Source organism: Lampris incognitus, chromosome 2 (genome assembly GCF_029633865.1).
Source record: "Lampris incognitus isolate fLamInc1 chromosome 2, fLamInc1.hap2, whole genome shotgun sequence".
NCBI lineage: Eukaryota > Metazoa > Chordata > Actinopteri > Lampriformes > Lampridae > Lampris > Lampris incognitus.
The window spans coordinates 111627540-111654452 of NC_079212.1; the positions used below are offsets into that span (position 1 = coordinate 111627540).

Sequence of the window (26913 nt, forward strand, 5' to 3'; positions counted from 1 at the left end):
AGTGGAGATTTGCAGCACCATTTGCCATTATAAACGGAGGGAAGCCTTGTAAGCTGACAAGCAGGGGGAAGCTTGTCCAATGTTACTTATGATCCATATGTCATAGAGTTGATGAGCCAAGAAGTGAAACTTTGCATGCAAGCAATTTCATGGTGGTGGAATCAACTAATGGCTGTGAGGCACCCTTTGTCAGGGCCACTACTGTGTATAGGCCACAAGCAGAGTTCAGTTATGCTGGGGTCATGAGCAGTGGCAAGGGGTCCCATATTCTACCAACAAAGTCATGCAAAAGAGTGTTAATCCATATCTGACATCACAGGCAATTTGTAATTTATAAATGCTGAACTCCCACTGGCTTAATTTCCACTCCATTTCTCTAGCCTGGTTTTCCCTTAATTTATTCATTCATTGCCTATACCTGCTTAATCCAATCCAATCAGGGTTGCAGAGGGAAGGAGACTATCCTAGCAGGCATTGGACAGAGGGTGAAATCTAGAAATTCTTGAATGCCAAAGTCCTACTTGCTTAACTTCTACTTCATTCTCCAGGCATGTTTTCATATGACCCAACTTGAACCCCAGGGGCAGTGAGCCTGAGCAAGAGGCCAAGAGCCCAGAAAGGCTCTCTCTTAGTGGCCCAGCGCAGATGGCCAGTGAATGTGCTTGGCATGCACTAGGCCCCTTAGGGCCAACTTAGCACATCGCCTTCCATAGCAGGGCAGCCTGAACCCACTGGACAGGTCTGACATTGGCCGGGTATGGGCAGACATGATGTTTCTAAGCCCTAGGTTAGCTGTTTTGGAGGGTCAGACACTTGGGGTGGAGGGCAGGTTGGTCTAACGGGGGGTTAACAGGGTCATAGATGACAGGATGATGAATAAAACCATTTAGTATTGGTATTAGTTGAAATTGTGTTACATTTGTGATGTATTGGCTCCTAATGCATAAAAATTACACTCATAAAATACTTTTTTTTCAAAGCGAATAACAATATGTGCCAACCAGTAGTTTTACATTAACATAATAAGCACTCAGACTATAGTCATCTGGGACTATTAGGGATACCATTAAGATCAGCTAAGGACGCCATTAAGACGATACCTTGAGCACAGTGCATTTATGCTTATACACTGAAGTGAAGGTTTAATATCTCTAAACTGGGACTGCTATGCCAGTGGCCTCCTCCTAAAGAGTTCTGATCATGTTTATTTTCTACACTTCAAGTGAAGAATGGAGAAGCCCTCAATGTGAAAAATATAGACCGTGATTCACCAACATATAAATGGAGGAAATCCCATTCGTCAATCCGATTACTTCAGGCTCTACTGGACCAGGCTAGCCACAATCTCAGTTTTCAATTCAGTCTCGGGGATAGTAAACTGCTAACGCTCAAACTCTTGGGGAAGAGCTAATCCACACATCTGCACACAGCCAAGTCAGTCAGTCCACTACTGCTGCAAAGCCTTGAGGGCTTCCCATGGGGAGCAGAAGGGCTTACAAAGCCTTTAAATCAACCCTTAGCCCTTTTCGATCCTTTCTGTTCTCTCTATAACGTTCTCTCGATGGCCTTCTCTCTCTCTCTCTCACTCCTGTGCTCGCTCTCTCTCTCTTACTGTTACTCTCTCTCTGATTCTCGCTCCCCCTGTAAAGGTATAAATCCCACCTGCCTTCAGCTCAGAGATGAAGGACAACTAGCGGGCAACTTGGCAGCTCCAGAAACCCGATGTTTGTTACTTAGGTGATCTAAATCTTCATCCCTACACTAGGAAGGATGGGATTTGCTCTGTTTGTGAGCATCTGTGTGTGTGTGCGCGCGCGCACGCGTGTGTCATTTGTATGCGGGTGCTGCGGGAACCTGTCTGTTGTCCTAGTTGTGAATGAATGATTGCAAATGTGTGCATGCACATGTTTGTGTGAGCCCACTCATGTGTCTTAGAGTGTGTGTGTGTGTGTGTGTGTGTGTGTGTGTGTGTGTGTGTGTGTGTGTGTGTGTGTGTGTGTGTGTGTGTATGCGGGTGCGAGTACTGCGGGAACCTGTCTGTTGTCCTAGTTGTGAATGAATGATTGCAAATGTGTGCATGCACATGTTCGTGTGAGCCCACTCATTTGTCTTTTAGTGTGTGTGTGTGTGTGTGTGTGTGTGTGTGTGTGTGTGTGTGTGTGTGTGTGTGTGTGTGTGTGTGTGTGTGTGTGTAAGAGAGAGACCATCCGAGACACCTTGCTATTAGAGAGGATGAGATTGCAGGGTGAAAAAACTAACAGGGGAGATAGACTGACATCATATCGCAGAAACCAGAAACGGCCTTGAACCTGGCAACTTTGGTATGAGGGGGTATACTCAGCCATGTTAGGGTACACACACAAACACATTCTTGAAAACACCCACACCCACACACACGCACGCACACACAGAGGCTGCTCTTAAGCCTCAAGATTAATTCTTTAGATGAGGATTTGACTTCACATTTTAATTCACGAAACAGAGGAAGTGCAAAATGAGCTGAACAGAAGGGAAGACATTGCAAAAAATAAAGTCCATTCACATGACCAGAGGTTGCTCCTCAAACATTAAGAGAAATCATCTCCCTGTTCCACAAAAGCCTGGATTTGTGGTAGGAGAGAATGAGTTTAAAGAGAGAGTGTGGAGATTATCATGTTATTGCCATAGTCAATGTGAGAGAAAGCCTCCTCTGAAATCCTTTCATGACACAAAAACACAGAGACGGTCGGACTTCCCCAAGGCCCCTGAATGCCGCGTGAGAGCTTAATGCTCCTTTGTAGTGAAAAGTAAAAGAAGAGGGAAGAGCTTGCCTATTCAACTATATTTGCCACACTTAACTTTACTTCCTTGTGTAAACATCCTACCGAAAGGAAAATATGCATGCTTGGACTCCTTGTTATAAAATATGAATCTGCTGACATAACAATGTTTGCTATGGTTACTTGCTAGCGCTCACACAGGAGGGCATCAAATGGTCTCAGTTAGAGGGGAGACAAAATCTTGTTTCCGCTCAACAGAAAGATGGCAGCTTTTTTTTTTTAATGTCAGAACAGGAAACCCCATCGGGGAGAAACTGCTCTACATAGCTTCAAAAGTTACAGCGATCACTGGGTTTGAATCCTTGTTACCAGCCAAAGCATGCTCCCTGCGTCTGTGTCTGCTCTGTTTGTATATGTGGGCAGAGAAGAGGCAGGCTTACCCTGTGAATAAAGCTTGGCTGGAGAATAAGCACTGCTTCTATTTTCTGAGAGAACATGCAGCCAGCTGGCAAGATCAGCAGGTTGACAAGTCTACATGAGGTCACCATCAGGTGCCTCAGCCTCAGCATGTACTGGCACACTTGTGTAAGGGCAAACATATACATGAGAATATGCATACTTACCAGAGCATGCAAACACACAAACAACAGGCACACTCTTACACATTCAGTAATATACAGGATCTGATGTTAAATCACTTGTACAGGGCATCCGCGTGGTGTAGCGGTCTATTCCATTGTCTACCAACACGGGGATCGCCGGTTCGAATCCACGTGTTACCTCCAGCTTGGTCGGACATCCCTACAGACACAATTGGCCATCTCTGAGGGTGGGAAGCTGGATGTGGGTATGTGTCCTGGTCGCTACACTAGTGCCTCCTCTGGTCGGTCGGGGCGCCTGTTCAGGGGGGAGGGGGAACTGGGTGGAATGGCGTGATCCCCCACGCGCTATGACCCCCTGGCGAAACTCCTCACTGTCAGGTGAAAAGAAGCGGCCAGCGATTCCACATGTATCGGAGGAAGCATGTGGTAGTCTGCAGCCCTCCCCGGCTCGGCAGAGGGGGGTGGAGGAGCGACTGGGATGGCTCAGAAGAGTGGGGTAATTGGCTGCGAACAATTGAGGAGAAAAAGCGGGAAAAAAATCCAAAAAAAAAATCATTTGTACTAATTAGAGGGCTACCCACAGAAGAACAGTTAAAACCGAACAACTATGCACACTTGTACGTATCTCCATAAACCCAGCTCCAAATGGCTTAGCTGGCTATAAAATTGTGACATCCATTAACACGAGTATTTCACTGGGGTTATCAAGTGGGCATCTCCTTCCAACATGCTTTGTTGAATCAGGCCCACAACACCTCCAGCGGACTCAACGGTCAGTTCTGGCATGCAGGGACACCCCATTCCAATATCCATGTTCGACACCCTCTGCCTTACGTTATCCTGCAAGTTAATTTGGTTACGTACCAGAACCATCTGTATATGCCCATCTTTAATTTCTAATTACTGTCGTGCACACCAAACAGAATCAATTACCGCCTTCCATCCCCACTAACCGCTGCCACCACCACCGTACAATATTACCCAGTTACTAATCCCACTGGCACCATCAGTTCAATATCATTGACCATCTCTATATGGGCCTCCTTGGAGGCTACTTCCATTTCTTATAAACAAGGTCCAGGAACTGCCCCTCCCACTGAACCGATTTCCCCTTATCCACAACCACCGAGTAGCCCTTTCACTTGGTAACAAGCCCTCTAACACCTATTTCAACTGGTGTGACGAGAGCCTGCCGACTGTGACCCCTTGCCTCAATTACTAACCTCTTCCTCCCAACGGCTTCCTCAATTGTATCCTCAAACTGAATTAGTAATTCAATGAAATACACTATTTGCTCCTTCTCTGAGTACAGAACCATACCAGGCTTCAAGGTAGTGGGCATAATTATCGGGGCAGGCTAAGGTAACTGCTAGCCCATGCAGACCGGCAGCTCCGACAATCATCCTGGCTGGCATTTGTTCCCTTGGACAGTGATTTTTAAAAAAAAAAATATTTAGTCGGGTTATATGTGTTAGTTTGGATATGTGTGCCTTGTAGTTCTTGTAGTTTTTGGATGTGTTTTTGTCTTTGTGTTGCACTGCTGTGGGCTGGGGGAAACGGGAACACTTTATTTGTCATTTCACTTCATACATTTGCGTCCATGAAATGTTACCCCAGCCCATAGCAATACAACACAAAGACAAAAACACATCCAAAAACTACAAGAACACATATCCAAACTAACACATATATCCAAAAAAAATCACTATCCAATGGAATGAACGCTAGCCAGGATGAATGTTGGAACCGCCGGTCTGCATGGGCTAGCAGTTAGCTTAGCCCGCCCCGCTTCTGCATCCTGCCAGACCACCCTCGGCATTTCCTCCTTGGGCGCAACTCCAGGCAGGGGCTATGGTGCCCACCGGACGAAGCAGACCAAGCTCTCCCAGCCGATCCAGTGCCAGTTCTCCCAGCCAGACACCCTCGACAATCCTCCCCGCACTCCTCACAACGACATCAAAAACACCATGGTGAGGCCGTCGCCAGACCGCCCTCAACGTTATCAGAACTGCCGGTCTGCATGGGCTAGCAGTTTAGTCCATGGGCCAGAGCCCAAAATTTCCTATTTCGGTACACTCAAGGTGGCAAAACTTACTTATAATTTTTGAAAGGATCCATGTCTGTAGATGATATTTTGGTATGATAACCATTCCTGAGTGGCAGCTGTATCACAGTTATCAGCTCATGAAGTTAACCACCCGCTAAACTAAATTGCATTTTAGACGCTGGTGCATATCCTGGTTTAGCCTCATGGTCAGGACATTTTTCAATGTTCTATAATATTGTCTTTGGTATCATTTTAAAGGGGACCTTCTTAGCTTTCATTCAAGCCCTGTTGTGGATATTTCTCACAAATATAGAGGTCACTTGAGCTCTTCAACCCGTCAATAACACACATCTTTCTGCAATGTTCGCCTAAAGTATATACTTTCTTTTAGCCCTGTGGCATCTAGGAATATCAGGGACACAAAACACAAAAACTGGAATACTCACAGGACTGTAAAGATTCAGGAAATGTATAATATACCCATACTATTTCATTGTGTGAGGTGATTGTGAACCTTAAATTAGAAGGGCATTATTACTAAGAAACTAACTAGACCAAAGCCAGTTAGTCCATGGGTCAGACCAGATATCGATATCACCCAAGGTGACACAACTTCACTGGTGCCATTTTATTTGGTACACTAAGAGAAGTAAAATAATACATGATAACCTTTCCAAATGAGCAGCTATTTCATTTTTCTTTCAGGAAACCTGTTTCTGTGCCTCTCACGATTGTGTATTTGCCCAGATTTTTACAAATATAGCATTTCAACACCCCTGGTACTGATTAGCCTAGCTTAAACTCTGGGACAGTTCTTAGTTGGCCAACAACCAAGGATAACCAGTACTGTGTACTTCCATTCATTGTGCTAAGCTAGGCTAACGTGCAGCCAGATAGCTTTCTACTAAACACATATAGAGGAAACTGGTATCTATCTTCTTGTCTCACTCTGGAGAAGATTGTAAGCTAATTTCCCATAATGTTAGCATGTTCTTTTAATGTATATGTTAATATGATTAGTTAAAGTGGCTACGAGGAACTTTCATCTTGTGTTGATTTTAGCGGCCTCATGTGGACAAAATACAGCTGTTGCATAGCAACTAGGTAATGTATCTATTTGTGGCTATGTAAGATAAATAATGGTAATATGACGCTGGTGAAGCAAAGTAAACTTTGTTTTAGTAGTGTTCATACACCTAAGTTACATGTATTTGTTTGTATGTGGCAGGTGAAAACTGACTGAATATGGCCACTGGTGAACAAGCAAGTTTTTACCCAATACCAAAGCGCCCATGGGTGGAGTGCATTATCCACTGTTCTGATGATACAGATAAGCTGGTTTCACTACAAAGTGTCGACTCATGGAGAACTCTGCTCAGGGCAGCTCAGATACGAAATCATGCACCAGTTTTGAAACTGGCAAAAGACATTCCTGAGGGACAGATTCCAGCAATCTACTACCACAGAAAGTGTCGCAGTATCTTCACTATGAAGCAAATTCTTGATGGCCTCCTTGCAAAAGAAAAGAAAAGTTGTGTCTCTGCTGAAGAGAAACAATCTAAGAGAGTAGCTCGACATGCTCCAAGTACATCTAGGACTTATGATGCAGAGTGCATATTTTGTCAGAAAAACAGCAAATATTCCAAGAGACAGAATACGAGAGAAGTACTGGTGCAGTGTCGAGAACTGCGAGCTGATGCAAAGATCAGGAGTGCAGCCACAAAGAAAAGGGACAGCAGAATCCTTGCCATTGTGAGTAGAGACCTTGTAGCAGCTGAAGGGCACTACCACAGGTCATGCTATAGACTTTACACCAAAGAAGAGGTTTCCAAAGGAGAGGTTGCCAGCAATGAAGATGATGATGCTGCAGCCCAGTATGAAGCTGCTGTGAATAAGGCATACAATGAGCTGTTCCTCTTCATCAGGATGGAGCTTTTTGGCAATCCTCAAGTGATGACAATGACTGATCTCTCTTCTAGACTGGTAGCTTCAATGAACTCCCAAGGCATTGCCCAAGTCAAGGAATCAACCAAGAAGCACATAAGGCAAAACCTGGAGAGTGAGTTTGCTGGAGCCTTGCAGATATTCCCTGATGAGAAAGGAAAATTCCTCCTCTATCCTGATAACTTGTCCATGAGGGAACTTGCCAAAGAAAATCAGTCTCTCAAAAGGGAGCTGCAGACCCTGAAAAGTGTCAGTGCACAAGATGTTATAGCCAAAGCAGCCATCAAATTGAGAGCAGACATTAAAAGTCAAGATGTTCCTCAAACCTGGCCGCCTGAAGTCAAACCAGAAGCAGAATGTCCTACCATTCCAGAGTCGCTCATTATCTTCCTGTACTCTCTACTCACAGGCTCAAATGATCCTGATCATGCATCCCAGAGAGTGCAGTGCCTTCTGCAGTCATTTGGCCATGACATAGTATATGCAGTGACATGTGGAAATACCAAGCCTTCCAAGCACATTGTTCTGCCATTCAGTGTCAAATCGTTGACAGGAAATGTAGAGTTGATAAACATCCTCAACCGACTTGGTCACAGTGTGTCCTATTCACAGATGGAAGAGATCAACACTGCCCTGTGTCTCCAGAAACTCTCATCATCAGGGAGTGGCATTGCCCTTTCAGCTAACATCCATCCTGGCATATTCACAACTTTAGCCTGGGACAATATCGACCGTCTTGAAGAAACTGTCAGTGGTGAGGGAACATCTCACAGAGTCAATGGGATTGCTGTGCAAGCAAAGCCAGTCAACCCACTTCCTGTCCAACCCATGCCCACTGTTCCCAAAACAAAGAAGAGGAGCATTGATGGACCCCCAACAATGTTACCAACTTACAATGCTGGACAACGGGTAGGGCCACCACAAAGCAAAAAGTCAGATGCCGATACTGCAGCCAATACTAAGCTTGCCAGAGAGAAAAACCTTCTTTGGGTCCTAGCACGCATGTCACAACAAGAAGAACAGTCAGTCAGCAGCTGGACAGGCTTCAACATCCTGACTCGAGGAGAGATGACGGTCATCCCCGACAATATAGGCTATCTGCCTACCATCAATGCTCCAGCGACACAAATGTCTACTGTCAACGAGGTGCTTAACCAGTCACTGAGCATCATGCAGTGCTTAGGCCTGAGGAAGATTGTCTGTGTCTTTGACCAAGCCCTGTATGCGAAGGCTGTCGAGATCACATGGAAACACCATGACAAGTTCCATGATATCATCGTTAGGCTTGGGGTATTCCACACCATCTGCACACTGCTGGCAATAATAGGAAAGCGTTTCCAAGATGCTGGACTCAAAGACCTCTGCATTGAGTCTGGCATGATTGCAGAAGGCTCAATTGCTGGTGTTATGGATGGCCGCAAGTACAACAGGGCAGTGCGACTACACAAGCTCCTGTATGAGGCTCTCATGCGACTGACCTTGAATGGTTTCCTGTCCTGGTTGGAAGAAACTCACAGGAATGACATGGTTCACCTGAATGAGACACTGAAGACCATTGACAGCCTTGGGAAAGAAGTCTCACAACATGCTCTGAAGGAGGTCCTCGAGAGCAGCTCTTGTACACGCATCATGGATCTATTTGAAGTCTACCGTGAGTTCCTTAGAGGTGGAAACGGCAGCCTCTCGAACTTCTGGATGTCCTATTTGGACATGGTTGAAATCTTGTTGGGGCTCATCCGAGCATCCAGAGAGGGAGACTGGATGCTACACTTGGCTAGCATTCGAGCAATGATCCCATGGTGCTTTGCTTATGACAGGATGAATTATGCACGCTACCTCCCCTACTACTACGCCCAGATGTCTGAGCTGCCCATCACACACCCAGATGTGTACACAGAATTCATGGAAGGAGGCTTCTCAGTCCAACTGGGCTCCACCAATCCCTTTGGCCGAATCCCTGTTGACCAAGCTATAGAAGAAACGGTGAACAAAGAAACCCAAACAGCTGGAGGGACAAAGGGATTCAGCTTGAAGTCAGGAGCTGTGACCAAATATTATCTCACAGCTGAGTATAGAAGCATGTACCTCAGACAGCTGAGAGACCTGACAGGTCAAGGCAGGTGCAAATGGTCTCTTCCAGATCTACAGAGTCCAAGGATCAAGAGAGATGAAGCAGATGTCCAGTCTCTCATGGACCTTATGGAGAATAACTGGCTCAATCCTATGTCCCCTGATGAGATTGATTTGGTTAGCCTCTCCACTGGCAACATGGCTCCACCTGATGTGACCATAGATCTCTTGAGAGCTCTTGAGAAAGGAGAAGAGGCCTACCAAGCATTCCAGCAAACAAGGTTAGATGCAGACCCACCACCTGTGAAATTCCACGACAAGATGACCAAGCAAAGTCTGAAAACATTCTCCAATGTCAGCACAAAACAAGCTTATGGAAAGAAAGCACAGGATGTGGTTCTGAAGGCAGATAGAAACCTTTTCAGTCACATGATCCTGGTGGCTGAAAGCAGGAAGGTGAATCTGAAGGATGTCCTTGCCTACCCATTGGGCCCACTACCATGGGCACTGGCAAATGCTGATGGGTCCTTACGAAAAACAAACAAGGCTGCACTTGCCAGAGAGCTTGAAAAGAATGTATCTCCTGCAGAAGACATCCCAATCCCATCTACTTCCATCATTGATGGGATGAGCCTGGTCCAAAAAATGAATGGCAACAACAAAACCTTTGCACAGGTGGCAGAGTCAGCCTTGACCAAGGTCCTCCATGAGGGAGCACAGAGTGGGAGGATTGATGTTGTTTTTGATGTCTATCACCAGACTTCGATCAAAGATGCTGAACGACTGAACCGGGGTGGAGACATCACTCTCCAGTACAAGAATCTTGCAGGGGGACACCACGTCCAGCAGTGGAGAAAATTTCTGTGCAGTTCCTCCAACAAGACCAGTCTCATCAAGTTTCTGGTGGAAGAGTGGAAACTCCCATGATACAGAGCTATGCTGCATGGCAAGGTGTTGTACATGACCTGTGAGGAAACCTGCTACAAGTTGACAGAAGATGGGTGTGAGGAAGCAGCAGAACTGCACTCCACACATGAAGAAGCTGACACCCGTCTGCTCCTGCATGCATTGCATGCAGCAAATGCGGGCTCAAAGTCAGTTATCATCACAGCTGAGGACACTGATGTCATGGTGCTTTGTCTTGGCTTCCAGAAGGACATCACCTGTCCCATCTACCAGAAGTGTGGGACTCAGAACCGCACACGGTTTGTCGACATCACCAAACTGGCAAGTTCACTTGGAGACAGCATCTGTGACAGCCTAATTGGCTTACATGCCTTCACAGGCTGCGACACTGTCAGTGCATTCGCTGGTCGAGGGAAGCTGAATGCCCTGAAGATAGTGAGAAAGCACGCTTCCTGCCAAGAGACTTTTAGTCAACTGGGACAGACATGGAATGTGAGTGATGAGCTGTTCCAGAAAATTGAGCAGTTCACCTGTCGGATGTATGTTGCTAATAGCAGCACTGCTGAGGTGAACAAACTGCGTTACCAGCTCTTCTGCACCAAAAGGGGAGAGGTTGAGTCCAGCCAGCTGCCACCATGTAGAGACTGTCTCTTTGTGCATGTTCAACGAGCCAACTATCAGGCAGCAATATGGAAGTGCTGTCTGCAGGCTAACCCTGTGGTGCCAAGCCCTACTGAGTATGGATGGACAGACGATGAAGGCAAGCTGGCCATTTACTGGATGCGCTCCCCACCTGCACCAGATGTGGTCTTGGAAATGCTAACATGCAAGTGTGTGCATTCATGCAAAATGCCAAGCTGCATGTGCCTGTCAAATGGACTTCCATGCACAGACATGTGCAGGTTACAGACCTGCAGTAACCAAAAACAGCAGGATGGTCCAGAACTGGACTTTGAACTTGGGGAGTCAGATGATGAGAGAAACGAGCAGTTTGATGAATGACAGTGTGATGATTCTGATGGTATTACTGTGGTAGTAGTCTATTGATGCACAGGATGTTGATTCTGGACTTGGTTACCCAGAGCTTGATAACAATAATGTAACCATATTCACATATACCCATTACCCTACCCATTACCATTACATATACCCACTAATGATATGGGATTACATGTATCATTGACTAAGTATATGTAAATGTCAATGTTGTTTAAAATATTAAAATAGTTCATTACCTCACTATGGTATTCCTTTTTATCATGTATTTTGATTGTGTATTTAAACAAATGTATAGAGACCAGTTTGTGACCTAACTGGCTTTGGTCTAGTTCTCATTTAAGGCTCACAATCACCTCACACAATGAAATAGTATGGGTATATTATACATTTCCTGAATCTTTACAGTCCTGTGAGTATTCCAGTTTTTGTGTTTTGTGTCCCTGATATTCCTAGATGCCACAGGGCTAAAAGAAAGTATATACTTTAGGCGAACATTGCAGAAAGATGTGTGTTATTGACGGGTTGAAGAGCTCAAGTGACCTCTATATTTGTGAGAAATATCCACAACAGGGCTTGAATGAAAGCTAAGAAAGTCCCCTTTAAAATGATACCAAAGACAATATTATAGAACATTGAAAAATGTCCTGACCATGAGGCTAAACCAGGATATGCACCAGCGTCTAAAATGCAATTTAGTTTAGCGGGTGGTTAACTTCATGAGCTGATAACTGTGATACAGCTGCCACTCAGGAATGGTTATCATACCAAAATATCATCTACAGACATGGATCCTTTCAAAAATTATAAGTAAGTTTTGCCACCTTGAGTGTACCGAAATATCGTCTGGCCCATGGACTAGTTAGCTTAGCCTGCCCAGCTCTCCCAGCCATCAAACGAAGACAAAACTTAGATGCAGACGTGGACAAAGACGCTGCATGGACGGTACTGGGTGAGGCTGCCGCAAATGTGAATTGGTGCCTTCATCTTCCGACACCGGCATTGGGTGAGGCCGCTGCAAACACGAATTCATGCAGCTATCTTCCCACACCTATCATTTCATATACGCAAATACATTAAATGAAATGACAGTGTTCCTGATTCCTGATTTTATTTCCACTATATTGAAGTGTTATTTTGAATTTCCTTAAAAACATGCTTTTTCAAACTCCCTAGACCATTGAGCCAATCTTTGTGAAATTTGACATATCATCTTCAGGTTTCCGTGACAAAAGGTTCTCAAATTAACACTGATAGACCAAACCATTTGCCCACAACAGACCAATCAATTTTGGGTTTTGACCCATGTTGACAGAATACACCATATCTTGTGAACACAATGTCCAATGTCCCAACACATGCCTTCCAAATTTTCTGAGATTTACCAAATAGGTGGGACTATAGCAAGAAAATGTTGATAACTCCAGAATCGTTTGCCCAATGATTTTCAATTTGGTATGAGGTGTCTTTGTCAAGCATCCCAATGACAGCTGAAATGAAAGCTTGACCACAGAAAAAACATGGCTGCTATCAGACAATCAAATTTCACCTGCCAATCCAGACAATTCTATATGAATGATCATCATGAAATGTGTTACAGGTATATAATACAGATGTGAGCCAACAACATTTGGGTAAAATCGGTCCGATGGTGACACTGTCACAACTCTCTTCGATTTTCCATGTAGCTCAAAAAACATTTGGTTTTGAATCAAAATGTTGGCTCCTCCTGAATCCTTGGGTCCTGCCAAATCGTGCAGGTGAAACACAGATGCGAACCTACGACATTTGGTCAGAACCTGCCAATAGGTGGCACTTTGAAACTGCTTGGACCCTGTTAATTGGAGCTTGGGGCTAATAAATTCCTTTTTATTTTTGCAGTGGTACTTCATTTGAACTTCACACACCATTTCAAAGTTCCACTTCACATTATTTCAAATCTTCCCTTTATCTTACAAAGGGTTTTTAAATCTTAAAAATTTTCAGCATCCACTAACCAAATGCTGTTAGTTTTTTTTTCCTGTGTTGCATATTAAACTATCCCATTTAGTTGATTAAAAACAAAACGAATTGTTGGTTTTATTTTATTCTTAAGATCTGACTAGTTGGTTAACTGGAATAAAAGCCTAACTATCTACAATGTGCTGTAAACAAACAAGTCCTCATTCCCAGAGAACTTTTACGTTAAACAACAGAAAACTACTTCTTACATTTGTGGCACATACGCACACTGTTGCCTACTGTGTGAAGCAGTTCAGCTTGGCTGCTCTAAATATCCTTTCCTAATTCGGCCGTCACTTCCAGCAGGTCTTTAATCATGTTTTCCCAATCAATGTTTCGTCAGCTTCATTACATTTCACTGAGGCATGGTGTAAATCACAAGGGCTTTGATTAGCAAGTCTACATTCAATCCATTACAGCGACCTGTCACTGCAACCACACAAACAGACACATGCATGTGCACATATACTATACTGTACATGTACATACACACACTGTGCTGTATATGCAGACATGTGCACTATGCTCACCATCATAGGTGCCGCTCTCCAGCAAAAGTCCACTTTCCTCCAAGATCCTAAAGTCCCCAACACTGATAAAGTTGTAGTCTACTCCTGGCACCTCTCCTTCCCTCGGCAGCCGTGTGGTACCTGGCCAAAGATGAAAGCAAACCATAACATGTAACATGTACTTTTAAGTTGCAGAAAGTAGAGCGTTAAGGTCAGCAACATGGACGATTTTGCTGTGATTTGCTTCTCAAATTGGTGATTGTCACGTTGTACTAATATTTCGCTTTGTGGTGGCTGTGACAGTTTCACAGCCCACGGGAGGGTAAAATCATATCAAAAGCTATGATATTGTTTAACATGTGCACAAATGTCAATATGGTAAACAGGGCTTTTTTTCTTCGATTTCAAACAGGAAAATGACAGTTTGGAGCAAGGCATTCACTGTGTCAACTTGAAACTCTGCTCTCAAAGGATTGCACTGGAGTTTATTGATGGGTGTGATTAATGTGGGTGATCAATGTAGGTGTTCAACCTTGTAAGTCAAGTGCTCTGTAAAACAGCATATCCATTTAGAAACTAGAAATAAGAAAAAAAAGAACTAAACTTTAATTTATCGCTTGATGTTTCTAAAATATGAAAAAGCCCCTCTGCTAAGGTATTCTCAACTGTGGTGGAACAAAAAGGTATGCAAACTATGACCTCTTGTTGGCAAATCATCAATAAGTATGATTTTATTTTCTCTTAAATGACCCTAGATGTATAACACTCATCGGATTGAGAATCAAATTATGATTTACATGTATACTATGAATTAACAACCTGACGTTGCAAGTCCATGAAAAAAGTATGGAGACTCTTTTGCAAATTAAAAAGGTGATTAACATAGTTTTTTTCCCTCCCCTTTTTCTCCCCAATTGTATCCGGCCAATTACCCCACTCTTTGGAGCCATCCCGGTCACTGCTCCGCCCCCTCTGCCGATCAGGGGAGGGCTGCAGACTACCACATGTCTCCTCCGATACACGTGGAGTCACCAGCTGTTTCTTTTCACCTGACAGTGAGGAGTTTCTCCAGGGGGACGTAGCACGTGGGAAGATCACACTATTCCCCCGTTCCCCCTCCCCCCGAACAGGCACCTCAACGGACCAGAGGAGGTGCAAGTGCAGCAACCAGAACACATATCCACATCTGGCTTCCCACCCACAGACACAGCCAATTGTGCCTGTAGGGACACCCGACCAAGCCGGAGGTAACACGGGGATTCGAACCAGTGATCCCTGTGTTGGTAGTCAACGAACACCATGCTACCTGGATGCCCCCATCAATTTTATTTCTATAGCCCAATATTTGCCTCAGTGGGCTTAACAGCAATACAATATCCTGTCCTTAGACCCTCGATTAACAGCCACAGACATTTCTGCAAGTTTCATATGATTCTTCTAATCATACAGTTATTTCCCTTTCAAAACGTACACCACAACCTGTTAATTAATCAAACTGCACAAATGGTTTTCACCTCAAATTGCCCTTGGTACACTGCATGTAAAGATGGATACCTGATGAGGACTTGTGGCCCAACTCTTTTGTGTGGATATTTAACAAGACTTGATGTGGAGTGCCAAATTCTGCATTTTACCCTCTCAGAGTAAATACTGTACAATCTGGCAGCTGCCAGGAAAACAAAAAAAAAGTTTTTCCATGGACATGCGCAGGTGTCTTCATTTGTTTGAAGTAAAGGTGACTGCCAAAATGAAGAGAACAGCTGAGTCAATAAGGTAAAGGAAAGCAGAAAGCAAAGGGTGGGACTGTGTTTTTTGGGGGTGTTTTTTTTGGCACTGCTTGGATACACACACAGTCCCACAGAGGACAGGGTAAATGCAAATGAATACAAAGCAATCCGAGCAATCACTTTCCTTCAGAGATCAAGCATTTTGGTCCTGATGGAAGCCGCCCCCAGGGATGAACACCCACAGAGGACACAAGGGGGTCACTGAATGATCACATCAGCATGACGATTATGTTAGAGCTCTTCCTTGCATACATTAGTAAGATTGGGTTCACACCGCACCCAGAACTCATTTGGTGCATGTCACAGAATTTGTATATTCCATACCAATGAAATGACTCTCATTCAGTAAAGACAAATCAGCGCTACCCTTTTGCAGTGAGGCAATACTGCAGTTATTTACTGCTTGTAATGCTGAAGAAATCATACAGCATTAAGCCATCATAAGAGCCATTTGCCATGATCACCTCCATCACTAAAATTTAAGCCAGGGTTTTGGTGCGATATCTGTGTCAGGATGTTATACTGCCATCAACAAAAACACTAAACAATAGAATTTGTCTAAGAAATGAGGTTGTGTTTGTTTAGTTGGGCAACAGGCCCTTCTGGAGTTTATTCCAAAGAACACTGACACTGGTCTGTAGTTTGCTGTGCCCAATGCCCCATTAATTCACTTTATGCTACCATTCCCTTTATTTTCTCTGCGCATGCGGGTTTCCCACTATTTGGGCTTTGACAGATCCTATGCACCAGAGCAATTGATAAAAAGGACATTTTGAAAAAGGAAAACCAACAAGAAGAGCTTCTTTCAGCAGTGTGCCTTGATACTGCAGATTGTGTATCCAAAAGCAGATGACATAGACTCATGTACGAGAATGCCAGCCTTGGCTTCTTCTCATTACCGGCCCCTCTAGCTGCTGGTTCTGGCTTTGGTCCTTGAAAAATGTCCCCCGTAGCTCAATTACTCTGGCCACCACTATGTATGTACCTACCAAGTGTCATCATCAAAGATGTCAAGCCATTATGTGCCACAAGTCCTCTATTGTTAACCAGTTGTTGAAAACATAATGAATCTTAGCTGAGCATTGGGGGTGCAGCAGAGTGAAAAGTGTAAATCCTTTTAGCAAAACTTTCCTTTTCCCCTACATCAAGTCATTCTTTCTCTTCCAATACAGTCATTCGACACTTCAGAGATGCCTTCAAATAAACTGCAGCAGCACGTTTTACAAACGGATTGTATACATCAGAAGGGGTCTAGTCGATACAGTGCAGTTAATTGACAAGACGAGGAAGAACTGTGGAGATGCAGAGACACTTTATCAAAGAGAATAAAGATTTTCTGCCACAACGTGAAGTCACCCACAGCATTGTTCAGTGAAGGAGGTGGGGAGGGGGATGGAAATAGGAAAGATAGTATTTCAGAATATATTTTCATATCGAGACCATATCTTCTGGTTACCCCGTGCACAGTCAAATGTGAGCGTGTGTCTTAAGGGTAAAGGTTAAGGTAAATCTTTATTGTCAACTACATAGCATGCAATGGAAAACTGTCTTTGGCACTCCAGTAACAAAAGTCTGACAGTACATCAGAATTAATAGCAAAGATACAATTCAATATAAAATAAATAAACACAAATAACAACAGAAATGTGCTTATACAGAGCACTGCTTAAAAGAATAAATACTGTACTTTGCTGTAAAAAGGACACATTTAAGTCCCGAAAATAGTCCCAGGCGTGAAGACATATTTCTTTAAATGGACTTGAGAGGATGTCAAAGTGGAGACATCAGAGGTAGTAAGTCAGAAATGGCAGGCCATAAATTTAAGACGGCAATTTTGAGCATGGTTTTATGTCGGTACTTCAAAAGGGCTTTGAGTTTCACTGTCAAAATAGAGAGGGTTTGGGTGAGAGAGAGACGGAGGGGGGGGGGGATCATAACAAAGTATTTCACTCCTTTTGTGGCCAAACTATTCACTTTTAAGAAAAGATAGGCACTCTTCTTTAGCAAACCTTATCTTCAGGCTCATTGATTCCTTTTATGTTTCAAAATGGGTTATGGCTATGAATATTTGATAGGAAATGTGAAGAGATATCAAAACAACTTATTCAACAACTCGCTTCTGTAATACCATGGTTTTCAATATTTAGACAGATAGATAGATATTTAAACAGACAGATAGATAGATAGATAGATAGATAGATAGATAGATAGATAGATAGATAGATAGATAGATAGATAGATAGATAGATAGATAGATAGATAGATAGATTTTGGTTTTAACTTCACCACTTGTTATAGTTGTGATAAGCTGTGACAACATAAGAAAGTCATAGCACGAGTAGCGTGCCAAACTACATGGCCAAAACTATGTGGACACCTGAACATCACATCCATGTGCTCAGTGAAAATCTCATTCCAAAACCATGGGCATCAAGATGGAGTTGCCCCCCCCCCTTTGTTGCTGTAACAGCTTCCACTCTTCTTGGCTTTCCACTAGATTTTGGTAAGGCTTTCCACTAGATTTTGGAACATGGCTGCAGGGATTTACTCCCATTCAGTCACAAGAGCATCAGTGAGGTCAAGCACTGATGTTGGACAGGAGGCCTGGCTCACAGTCAGCGTTCCAATTCATCCCAAAGGTGTTGGATGAGGTTGAGGTCAGGGCACTGTGCAGGCCAGGCATGTAACCAGTAATGCACCCAGGTGGGCCAGTGCCACCCAAACTATTCACTGGCCCACCCATCCATGTTTGATCAAAATACATTAATTTGTTAGAAAATAAAATTAAAATAAATTAAAACTCATATATGAAAAGAAGTAAATATAAAATTGATTTATTGTTGACTTGTTATGAGTGTTTAATTTGTCATCTGATTAAAAGGGAACTGCTGAAACAAGTTGAAGGAAGCCTCCAGAACAATTCTGACAGTGACACGGGGATTTTTTACCTGGCATAGCGTCACTGCCAGAACAATGGCTAAACAAAGTTCCTTAATGTGTTACTTTAAAAGAGCAAGAGTCGAGGAGGAAGCCACACAACTGCCTCCAACAACTGAGTCCACCCAGCCCAGTTCTACAGATTCATCAGCCCACAAGACGGTCAGGTCGCCGGCGCCAACCCCAGCCACTTGCTACCCGCAGCCAGTGCTGTCTGCCAGTCAGCCTAATGTGGCTTTACCTGCCGATTTATCAACAATTGATGAACCACCTTCACAGCCAAATCTGAAGGAATTTCCCTGCACTATTAAAAATGGAAAGTCACGGTGCTTCTCATCCAAGTGGTATGGACAGTTTTCTTGGTTGGAATACAGTGTGAAAACGGACGCGCTTTTCCGTAAAATGTGCAGACATTTACCCAGTGGAGCTGACGGCCCACTTGTGAGAGAGGGGTTTGTGGACTGGAAACACCTGAGTCAGGCATGTGAGAAACACGAGAGGAGTAAGCCTCACTCAGTTTCACTGGAAAAGTTTCTAAGCTACCGTGCCAACCAAACTTCAGGCCAGGGAAATGTGCTAAACCAAATGAACTGTGATGCCATGGACCATTCATTCATCGAGAGGAATCGGGAGCATCTAAAAATCGTTTTGGATATTGTACTGTTTTGTGCCAAGCAGGACATCCCCCTGTGAAGACACAGGGAGGATGTGGACGCTCTCAACAAAGGAAACTTCCTTGAGCTGTTCAAGTTCATGTGCAAATATGATCCACAGATCCAAAGTCGCCTACAGCAACTACCCAGAAACGGAACTTTGATGAGCCCTGATGTTTAAAATGAGCTGCTGGAGTCAGCTGCCTCTTTGCTGTTGCGCAAGATCAAAGCAGAAATATGTGAACCGGGCACCTATTATGCACTCATGGCAGACGAATGCAAGGATGAGTCAAAACGTGAACTCGTAGCTGTTTGTGTGAGATACATTCACAGAGGAAAAATAAAAGAACGGGCGATCGGGTTCACGGACACAAGTGACATGAGCGCAGGGGGTATTTCAGAGAAAATATTGCAGGTGATTGAACCACTGCAGCTTGACCCATCTCTCTGTGTTGGCTTCAGTTTCGACGGGGCCTCCGTTATGTCAGGACACAAGGGAGGTGTGCATGTTATTCTAAAACAAACTTTTCTTCAGGCTGTATATGTCCACTGTAATTCTCACAGACTGAATTTGGTACTCTGTGCAGCATCAAAAGTCTCCGGGCATGTCAGCACATTTTTTGACACAGTGAACAATATACATAGTTTCATGACAGGCAGCAGCAGACACGCAAGGTTTGTGGAGGTGCAAAAGGAGCTGCATCCAGGATGCGTGTGCATGGAACTTGAGTGGTCAGTAGACATGCGCTGGAGCTCCAAATCTGGAGCAGTGAGCAAAATACTGAAGTTACTCGACGTAATATTAGAGGTACTCGCTGAGTATGCTGAAAGCAGCGGACCAACAAAGGTTGAGGCGCAGTCCCTGCTCCAACAGATGCAAACAAAAAAGTTCATATTCTTACTCGTCACATTTGGGAAATTATTTCAAATGAGCGATTTTGCTACACGGGGTTTACAAAGCCCAACACTGTCAGTTTCTGAGTGCATCAACCTCATTGAGGGACTAAAAGAGAACTTTGCTCGCTTCAGAGACAATTCACAGTGTGGTTTTGAACAAGTGACGAAGCTGACAGAAGAGCTGATGCAGAAATATGAAATCACGAGCTGGGACATCACAGCCGGGGCCAGAGGGAGAGGGCTCCTGGTGAGGCTCGCAGAATCTGTGGTCACAACTAGTTTGGGAAAAGCAACAAGTGTGAGAAATGATGATGACCTGCGACACCTCTGGTATGACATTCTTGACAGACAACTGACAGAGCTGGACACTCGTTTCCAAGAGGATCAGTATGGAATAATGAGGGCAGCAGCAACGTTTCTTCCACACTCTAAGACATTTGCGCAGAGGGAGTCCCTGCAGACCCCATGTGATCACTATCACATCTCGGTTGAGGATGCTGAGTTAACGGTATTCATTGAGCAACTGCGTCGGAAAGTAGGCAACGGGCTTGAATTTCCATTCCTCATGGAAGTTTTGGACATTTGTGCTTCTGATGTTTTTCCTAACCTCAATAAACTACTTCGAGTCATCACCACTCTTCCCATGACTTCTTGTAGTGTTGAGAGACTGTTTTCCACTGCAGGTCGGATTAAAACGCACCTCAGAGCATCCATGAGTACTGCCCGTCTCTACAACCTGTCCATTTTGTCCTTTGAAAAGGAACTCTGTGACTCTTTGAACTATGATGAGATCATCACTGTATTCAATGCAAAACCCAGGCATTTGCGCCTTGTTTTGTAGGCCATGAAAACAAAAGGCAGGCCTGTTTTATTCATTTTCCACAGCTACATATTTGTGATGTGAAGGGATTTCACTTTAAATAACGGCGCGTTGTGTAGTAGCCACATTCATGTAGGCCTGCTGTTAATATGCTACATTATTTATTTTAAATGAGTTGCTAATTTTTTCCTCACAGAAGCTAAATTTCAACCAGATTTCAATGTATGTGTGATTTAGTTAGTAGAAATGAAGGAGGATGTTATTTCTTAATTCAACTCATGCTCAGCTGAGTGTTTTCATTCTTTGTTTTGTTTTTTACTGCTGATTTATGAGAACAGCTTGCATATTTGCTGTCATTTATGAGCTGTCCATGGTAGTGAAGTGACAATGGCTGTAATTAATACACGAGGGATATATTACAGTACTGCAAGTCTGATGTATGCCATGTCATGCAATTGCTGTTTGAGTTCATGTTTAGTTGGCAACTTTGTGCAATAACATAGTTAACAGTGCCATGCGCTGTAGAGGGGTTTCTGCAGAAGCAAATATATTTTACTCTGATGTAATAGACAGGTTTTTGTCTATAGTGTTGTGCACAGCCTTTCCTGAGCTCTGTTGATTGAGCATGTTGTGTAGGCAGTGTTTTGCTATTATTGAGTTTGTAAAGCAGAATATTACAAATAAAAGTGTCGGTTTCCTCAGTTTGTCCATGTTTCTCCTTTAGTTTATTCTACTTTAGTTTTTAAGTCCCTTTTTCTAGGAAAAGTTGGCCCATCCAATTTTTTACTGGCCCACCCAAAATACAATTTCTGCCTACGCCACTGATGCAGGCCAGTCCAGTTTTTCACAACAAACTGAGCAAACCCTGTCTTTATGCACCTCGCTTTGTACATGCAGGCATTGTCACGATGAAACAAGAAAGAGCCTTCCCTAAACTGTTGCCACAACGTTGGAAGCACACAATCCTCTAGAAAGTCATTGTAGGCTGTAGCATTAAGATTTCCCTTCACTGGAACTAAGGCACCCAGGTCAAAACATAAAAAAACAGCCCCATACTATTGTTCCTCCTCTGCCAAACTTTACAGTAGGCACTATGCATTCGGATAGGTAGCGTTCTCTTGACATCCACCAAACCCAGATTAATCCATCAGATTGCCAGATAGAGAAGCATGATTCATCACTCCAGAGAATGTGTTTCCACTGCTGCAGAGTCCAATGGCAGTGTGCTTTACACTACTCCAGCCGATGCTTAGCATTGTGCATGGTGATCTTAGGCTTATGTGCGGCTGCTTGGCCATGAAAACCCATTTCATGAAGCTCCAGATGAACAGTTGACGGAGGCAGATCTAGCAGGGCAGAAATTTGACCAACTGACTTGTTGGTGGTTAAAGATGGCATCCTATGACAGAGCCACGTTCAAAGTCCCTGAGCTCTTCAGTATGACCCATTCTACTACCAATGTTTGTCTATGGAGACTGCATGACCTAATGCTTGATATTATGCATGTACTAGCAATGGATGTGGCTGAAATAGCCCAATCCACTCATTAGAAGGGGTGTCCACATAGTTTTGGCCATGTAGGGTATCCTGAATGTGTGATGTTTCAATAAAAGTGCAACCTCATACTTTAGTGAAAAGTATGTTGAAAGAAATGCAGCATAATCCTTAAAATATAAAAACAAGGGCATCCGGGTAGCATAGCGGTCTACTCTGTTGCCTACCAACATGGGGTTCGCTGGTTTGAATCTCCGTGTTACCTCCAGCTTGGTCGGGTGTCCCTACAGACACAATTGGCCGTGTCTGAGGGTGGGAAGCTGGATGTGGGTATGTGTACTGGTCGCTGCACGAGGACCTCCTCGGGTGGTCGGGGCACCTGTTCGGGGGGGAGGGGGAACTGGGGGGAATAGTGTGATCCTCTCATGTGCTACGTCCTCCTGGTGAAACTCCTCACTTTCAGGTGAAAAAGAAGCAGCTGGTGACTCCACATGAATCAGAGGAGACATGTGGTAGTCTGTAGCCCTCCCCGGATCGGCAGAGGGGTGCAGCAGCGACTGGGATGGCTCCGAGAATAGGGTAATTGGCCAAGTACAGTTGGGGAGAAAAAGGGAAAAATCCCCAAAAAAAAAAAAAATCTACTCATATATTTTCGTAATGTGTGTGTGTGTGTGGTGTTAGTGTGTGTGTGTGTGTGTTAGTTAGTGTAAATAGCGGGACCGAAAACTAAAGCATTTATGATCCTAATTCTTTTTTGAAGGTGGTAGGTATTGTTCCAGAGAGTACGGGAAAAATCCCAGAAAAATTAAAATTATGCATAATTATGCATAAATATGCAAAATATGCATTTTTCTAAAAATGGCTAAAAACCACTTTTCTCGGCATGTCAGATGATTCTGAGCATTTTTGATTTTTTCACCTAACATTTTTTTCGGAGACCCCCCCCCCTCCTTAACCTGGAAAATGTGACCCTCTCTCTACTCATATATTTTCGTAATGTGTGTGTGTGTGTGGTGTTAGTGTGTGTGTTAGTTAGTTAGTTACTTAGTGTAGATAGCGGGACCGAAAACTAAAGCATTTATGATCCTAATTCTTTTTGGAGGTGGTAGGTATCGTCTCAGAGTAAGGGAAAAATCCCAGAAAATTAAAATTATGCATAATTATGCATAAATATGTAAAATATGCATTTTTCTAAAAATGGTTAAAAAACACTTTTCTCGGCATTTCAGATGATTCTGAGCATCTTTGATTTTTTCACCTACATAAAAAAAAATTTCTGGGACTTAGAAATGTTCCAGAGGCTGGAAGGTGAAGGTGCGCCCTGTGGAGGTGGGTTGTAGGGGCTTTGTTGCCAGCTCCACAGCAAAACTCCTGAGGGAACTAGGAGTCAGGGGGCAGGCCCACAGGAGAGTGATCAAAGAGCTAGCCAACACTGCTGAGAGGACTAGCCACTGGATCTGGCTCAAAAGGAGAGACGTCGTCTGGGCTGCCAGGGTGAACAGCTAACCACAGGTCACGCACCCAGGACCGATCAACCTGTGGTGGGCCTGCCTCAGCGGAGGGTGTCTTGTGATAAAAGGCCGAAACACCCTGTGATGCTGAGGTACACAACGGATGATGTGTCCTGGTGGTGGCAATGTCACCTTGGCAGACATCTCCAGTTTGATCTCCACTGAATCTGTTGCAGTGCAAACACTAGGGATTTTAACAACCAGTCCTTTTTTGAATCTTGAATATCTGGAGTAAACCAGTGACCGCTGTGAAAGGGCAGCTGACAATCAGGGAAAGACCAGATGACGGCCTGGAAAGACTGCTGACAGGAGGGAATAGACCCCAACGGGGCTGGTATGGGCTAGCGACTCATACTAGCAGGACTCAACGCTAGTTAGCGTTCCTGGATCCACCCAATATTGCTACGAAAACTTTAAGGAGAAGAATACCCCCAGAGTCTGCGAGAGTGGGGGCGCAAGATGACTCACAGGTGGATCACACGGTAACGGAACAAGGAAAGGATTTGACAACGAGTCGGATGACCAGCACTGCAACCGATGGATCATCAGCACTGGCAGGACAAAAGCTGCACAGCTGCATCTGTGGCTGGTCAAAGGTTACATCAGTGAAGGGTCTTAAGATCCATCAAGGCAAAAAGAAGTGCCTTAGTGAGCTCGGTAAGGGGCCTCGCATTGACCAATACTTCTTAAGAAGTAGGCCAAATCAGTCGAGTGAAGCCCGGAGGCAGGAGAACCCCCACAGTCCTCAGGGTATCAGCACCCCAGACGAAGCTAAACTTTGCATAGACCCTCCAGTGGACTCCGGTCTGGAGCCCGGCCAGCCACAGCCAGCAGCAGAGAGGAAGATAGAAGGAAGAAAACCTCAAATCCTTTGGCCCAAGTCCAGCCAGAAGATTGAGTGGGAGACCATCAATTCTGACCTTGTCCTCTTACTAGAAGGTCAAAAGGGAACAGTTGAAAGAAAACTGGAGAACATGGGAGCCATCATTTACAGCTATGGCGCAGAGAGATTTGGGGTAAAGGAGAAGATACCCAGTAGGCAGAAAGACCCTTCAACCCAGCCCAAATCCAGGAGACAGCGGGAAATTGACAGGTTGGTGAAGGAGAGAAGACAACTGAGGAAGCAGTGGAGGAAGGCCACAGAGGGAGAGAGGGTTGGGCTTGACGCACTGCAGGCTGAAATAAAGCAGCGTTTGACAAAGCTGCGAAGAGCAGAACACCTCAGACGACAGCATAAGAGGAAAGAACGGGCTAGGACTCGTTTCTACAGCAACCCTTACAGCTTTGTCAAGAGCCTTTTTGACAGCAAGAAAAATGGGAGCCTTAGAGTCCCCATACGAGATCTGGAAGAGCACCTAAAGAAGACCTACTCTGATGTCCGGAGACATGAGCCAGTCACCATCCCGGATGACATGCCACCAATTCACCCACCTGACCACCATATGGACACAAGACCCCCCACATGGAGCGAGGTGGAGAGGACGGTAAAGCAGGCAAGATCGATGTCAGCTCCTGGGCCCAATGGTATTCAGTACAGACTCTATAAGAACACTCCTGGAGTCCTGAAATACCTCTGGAAGCTGATGAAAGTGGCATGGCAGAAAAGAGTCATACCCAGGGCATGGCGAAGAGCAGGAGGCATTCTGATCCCCAAGGAAAAGAACTCTTCCTGCATCAGCCAGTTTCGCCAGATCAGCCTTCTTAAAATAGAGGGAAAGATATATTTTTTAGTGTGATTGCCCAAAGGCTCTCCACATTCCTGCAAAGAAACAACTTTGTTGATACATCAGTGCAGAAAGCCGGGATCCATGGCTTCTCAGGATGTCTGGAACATGCTAATATCATCTGGCACCAGATACAAGCTGCCAAGAAAGAACGGAGAGACCTGCACGTGGTTTTCTTAGACCTTGCCAACGCTTTTGGATCAGTTCCTCACAAGATCCTGTGGACGGCGTTTGATTTTTTCCATGTCCCCAAAAATATCACAGAGTTGGTCAAGACCTATTTTCAGGATCTCCAGTTCTGTGTCACAACACAGAATACCACCACCACTTGGCAACATCTGGAAATGGGCATTATGGCGGGCTGCACTATTTCCCCTCTGGCATTCACCATGGCAATGGAGCTCGTCATCCGTGCATCTCGATGGGTGGTGGGAGGCAAAAGGTCCAGGAATGGCCTGCGTCTTCCACCAATCCGGGCGTACATGGATGACTTGACCACCATAGCAACAACAAAACCATGCACCAGGCGCCCGCTGCAGAAACTCCAGGAGAACATCAAGTGGGCACGAATGGAGTTTAAACCAAGTAAATCTCGCAGCATCTCCATTGTCAAAGGCCAACTAGCAGATGAACGGTTCTGCATTAGTGATCAACCAATCCCCACAGTCTGGGAGAAGCCCATCAAGAGCCTCGGACGGTGGTACAATGCAGACCTCAAAGACACCCAGCAACTGGAGCAACTTCGCCAGGATACAATCAGTGGCCTCAGGCAAATCAACAACACTGCACTGCCTGGGAAGTTGAAGCTTTGGTGCTTTCAGTTTGGGCTGCTACCCCGACTCATGTGGTCAATAACCATGTACGAAGTCTCACTATCTCATGCCAATCGCTTGGAGAGGCTAGTGAACTCACAGGTGAGGAAGTGGCTTGGACTGCCAAGGTGCCTCAGCAGTGTTGGACTCTATGGCAATGGAGCCCTCGCACTACCAATTTCCAGCCTGGTTGAGGAATTCAAATGTGCCAAAGTGAGGCTGGACATGTCCCTCACAGAATCCCGAGACCCAGTAGTGAGAGGAGTTGCTCCAACCCTAGCAACAGGGAAGAAATGGACCCCGGCTGCAGCTGTACTGGAGGCGAAATCTGCCCTCCGCCACCAAGACGTAGTAGGCCATGTTCAACAAGGCAGAGGCGGCCTTGGCCTGGGAATAAAAACACCTACCTGGCAAAAGGCGACTACTACCGAACGGCGAACTATG

General features: G+C 44.7%; 1 protein-coding gene across 1 annotated transcript in view; it reads right to left on the bottom strand.

Moving 5' to 3' along the window:
• LOC130106960 (membrane-associated guanylate kinase, WW and PDZ domain-containing protein 3) overlaps window positions 1–26913 on the bottom strand; it is a 247532-nt gene that overhangs the window by 41065 nt on the left and 179554 nt on the right. The window contains 1 exon segment of the mRNA XM_056273328.1: window positions 13856–13975. Coding sequence (XP_056129303.1) covers window positions 13856–13975 — 120 coding nt within the window.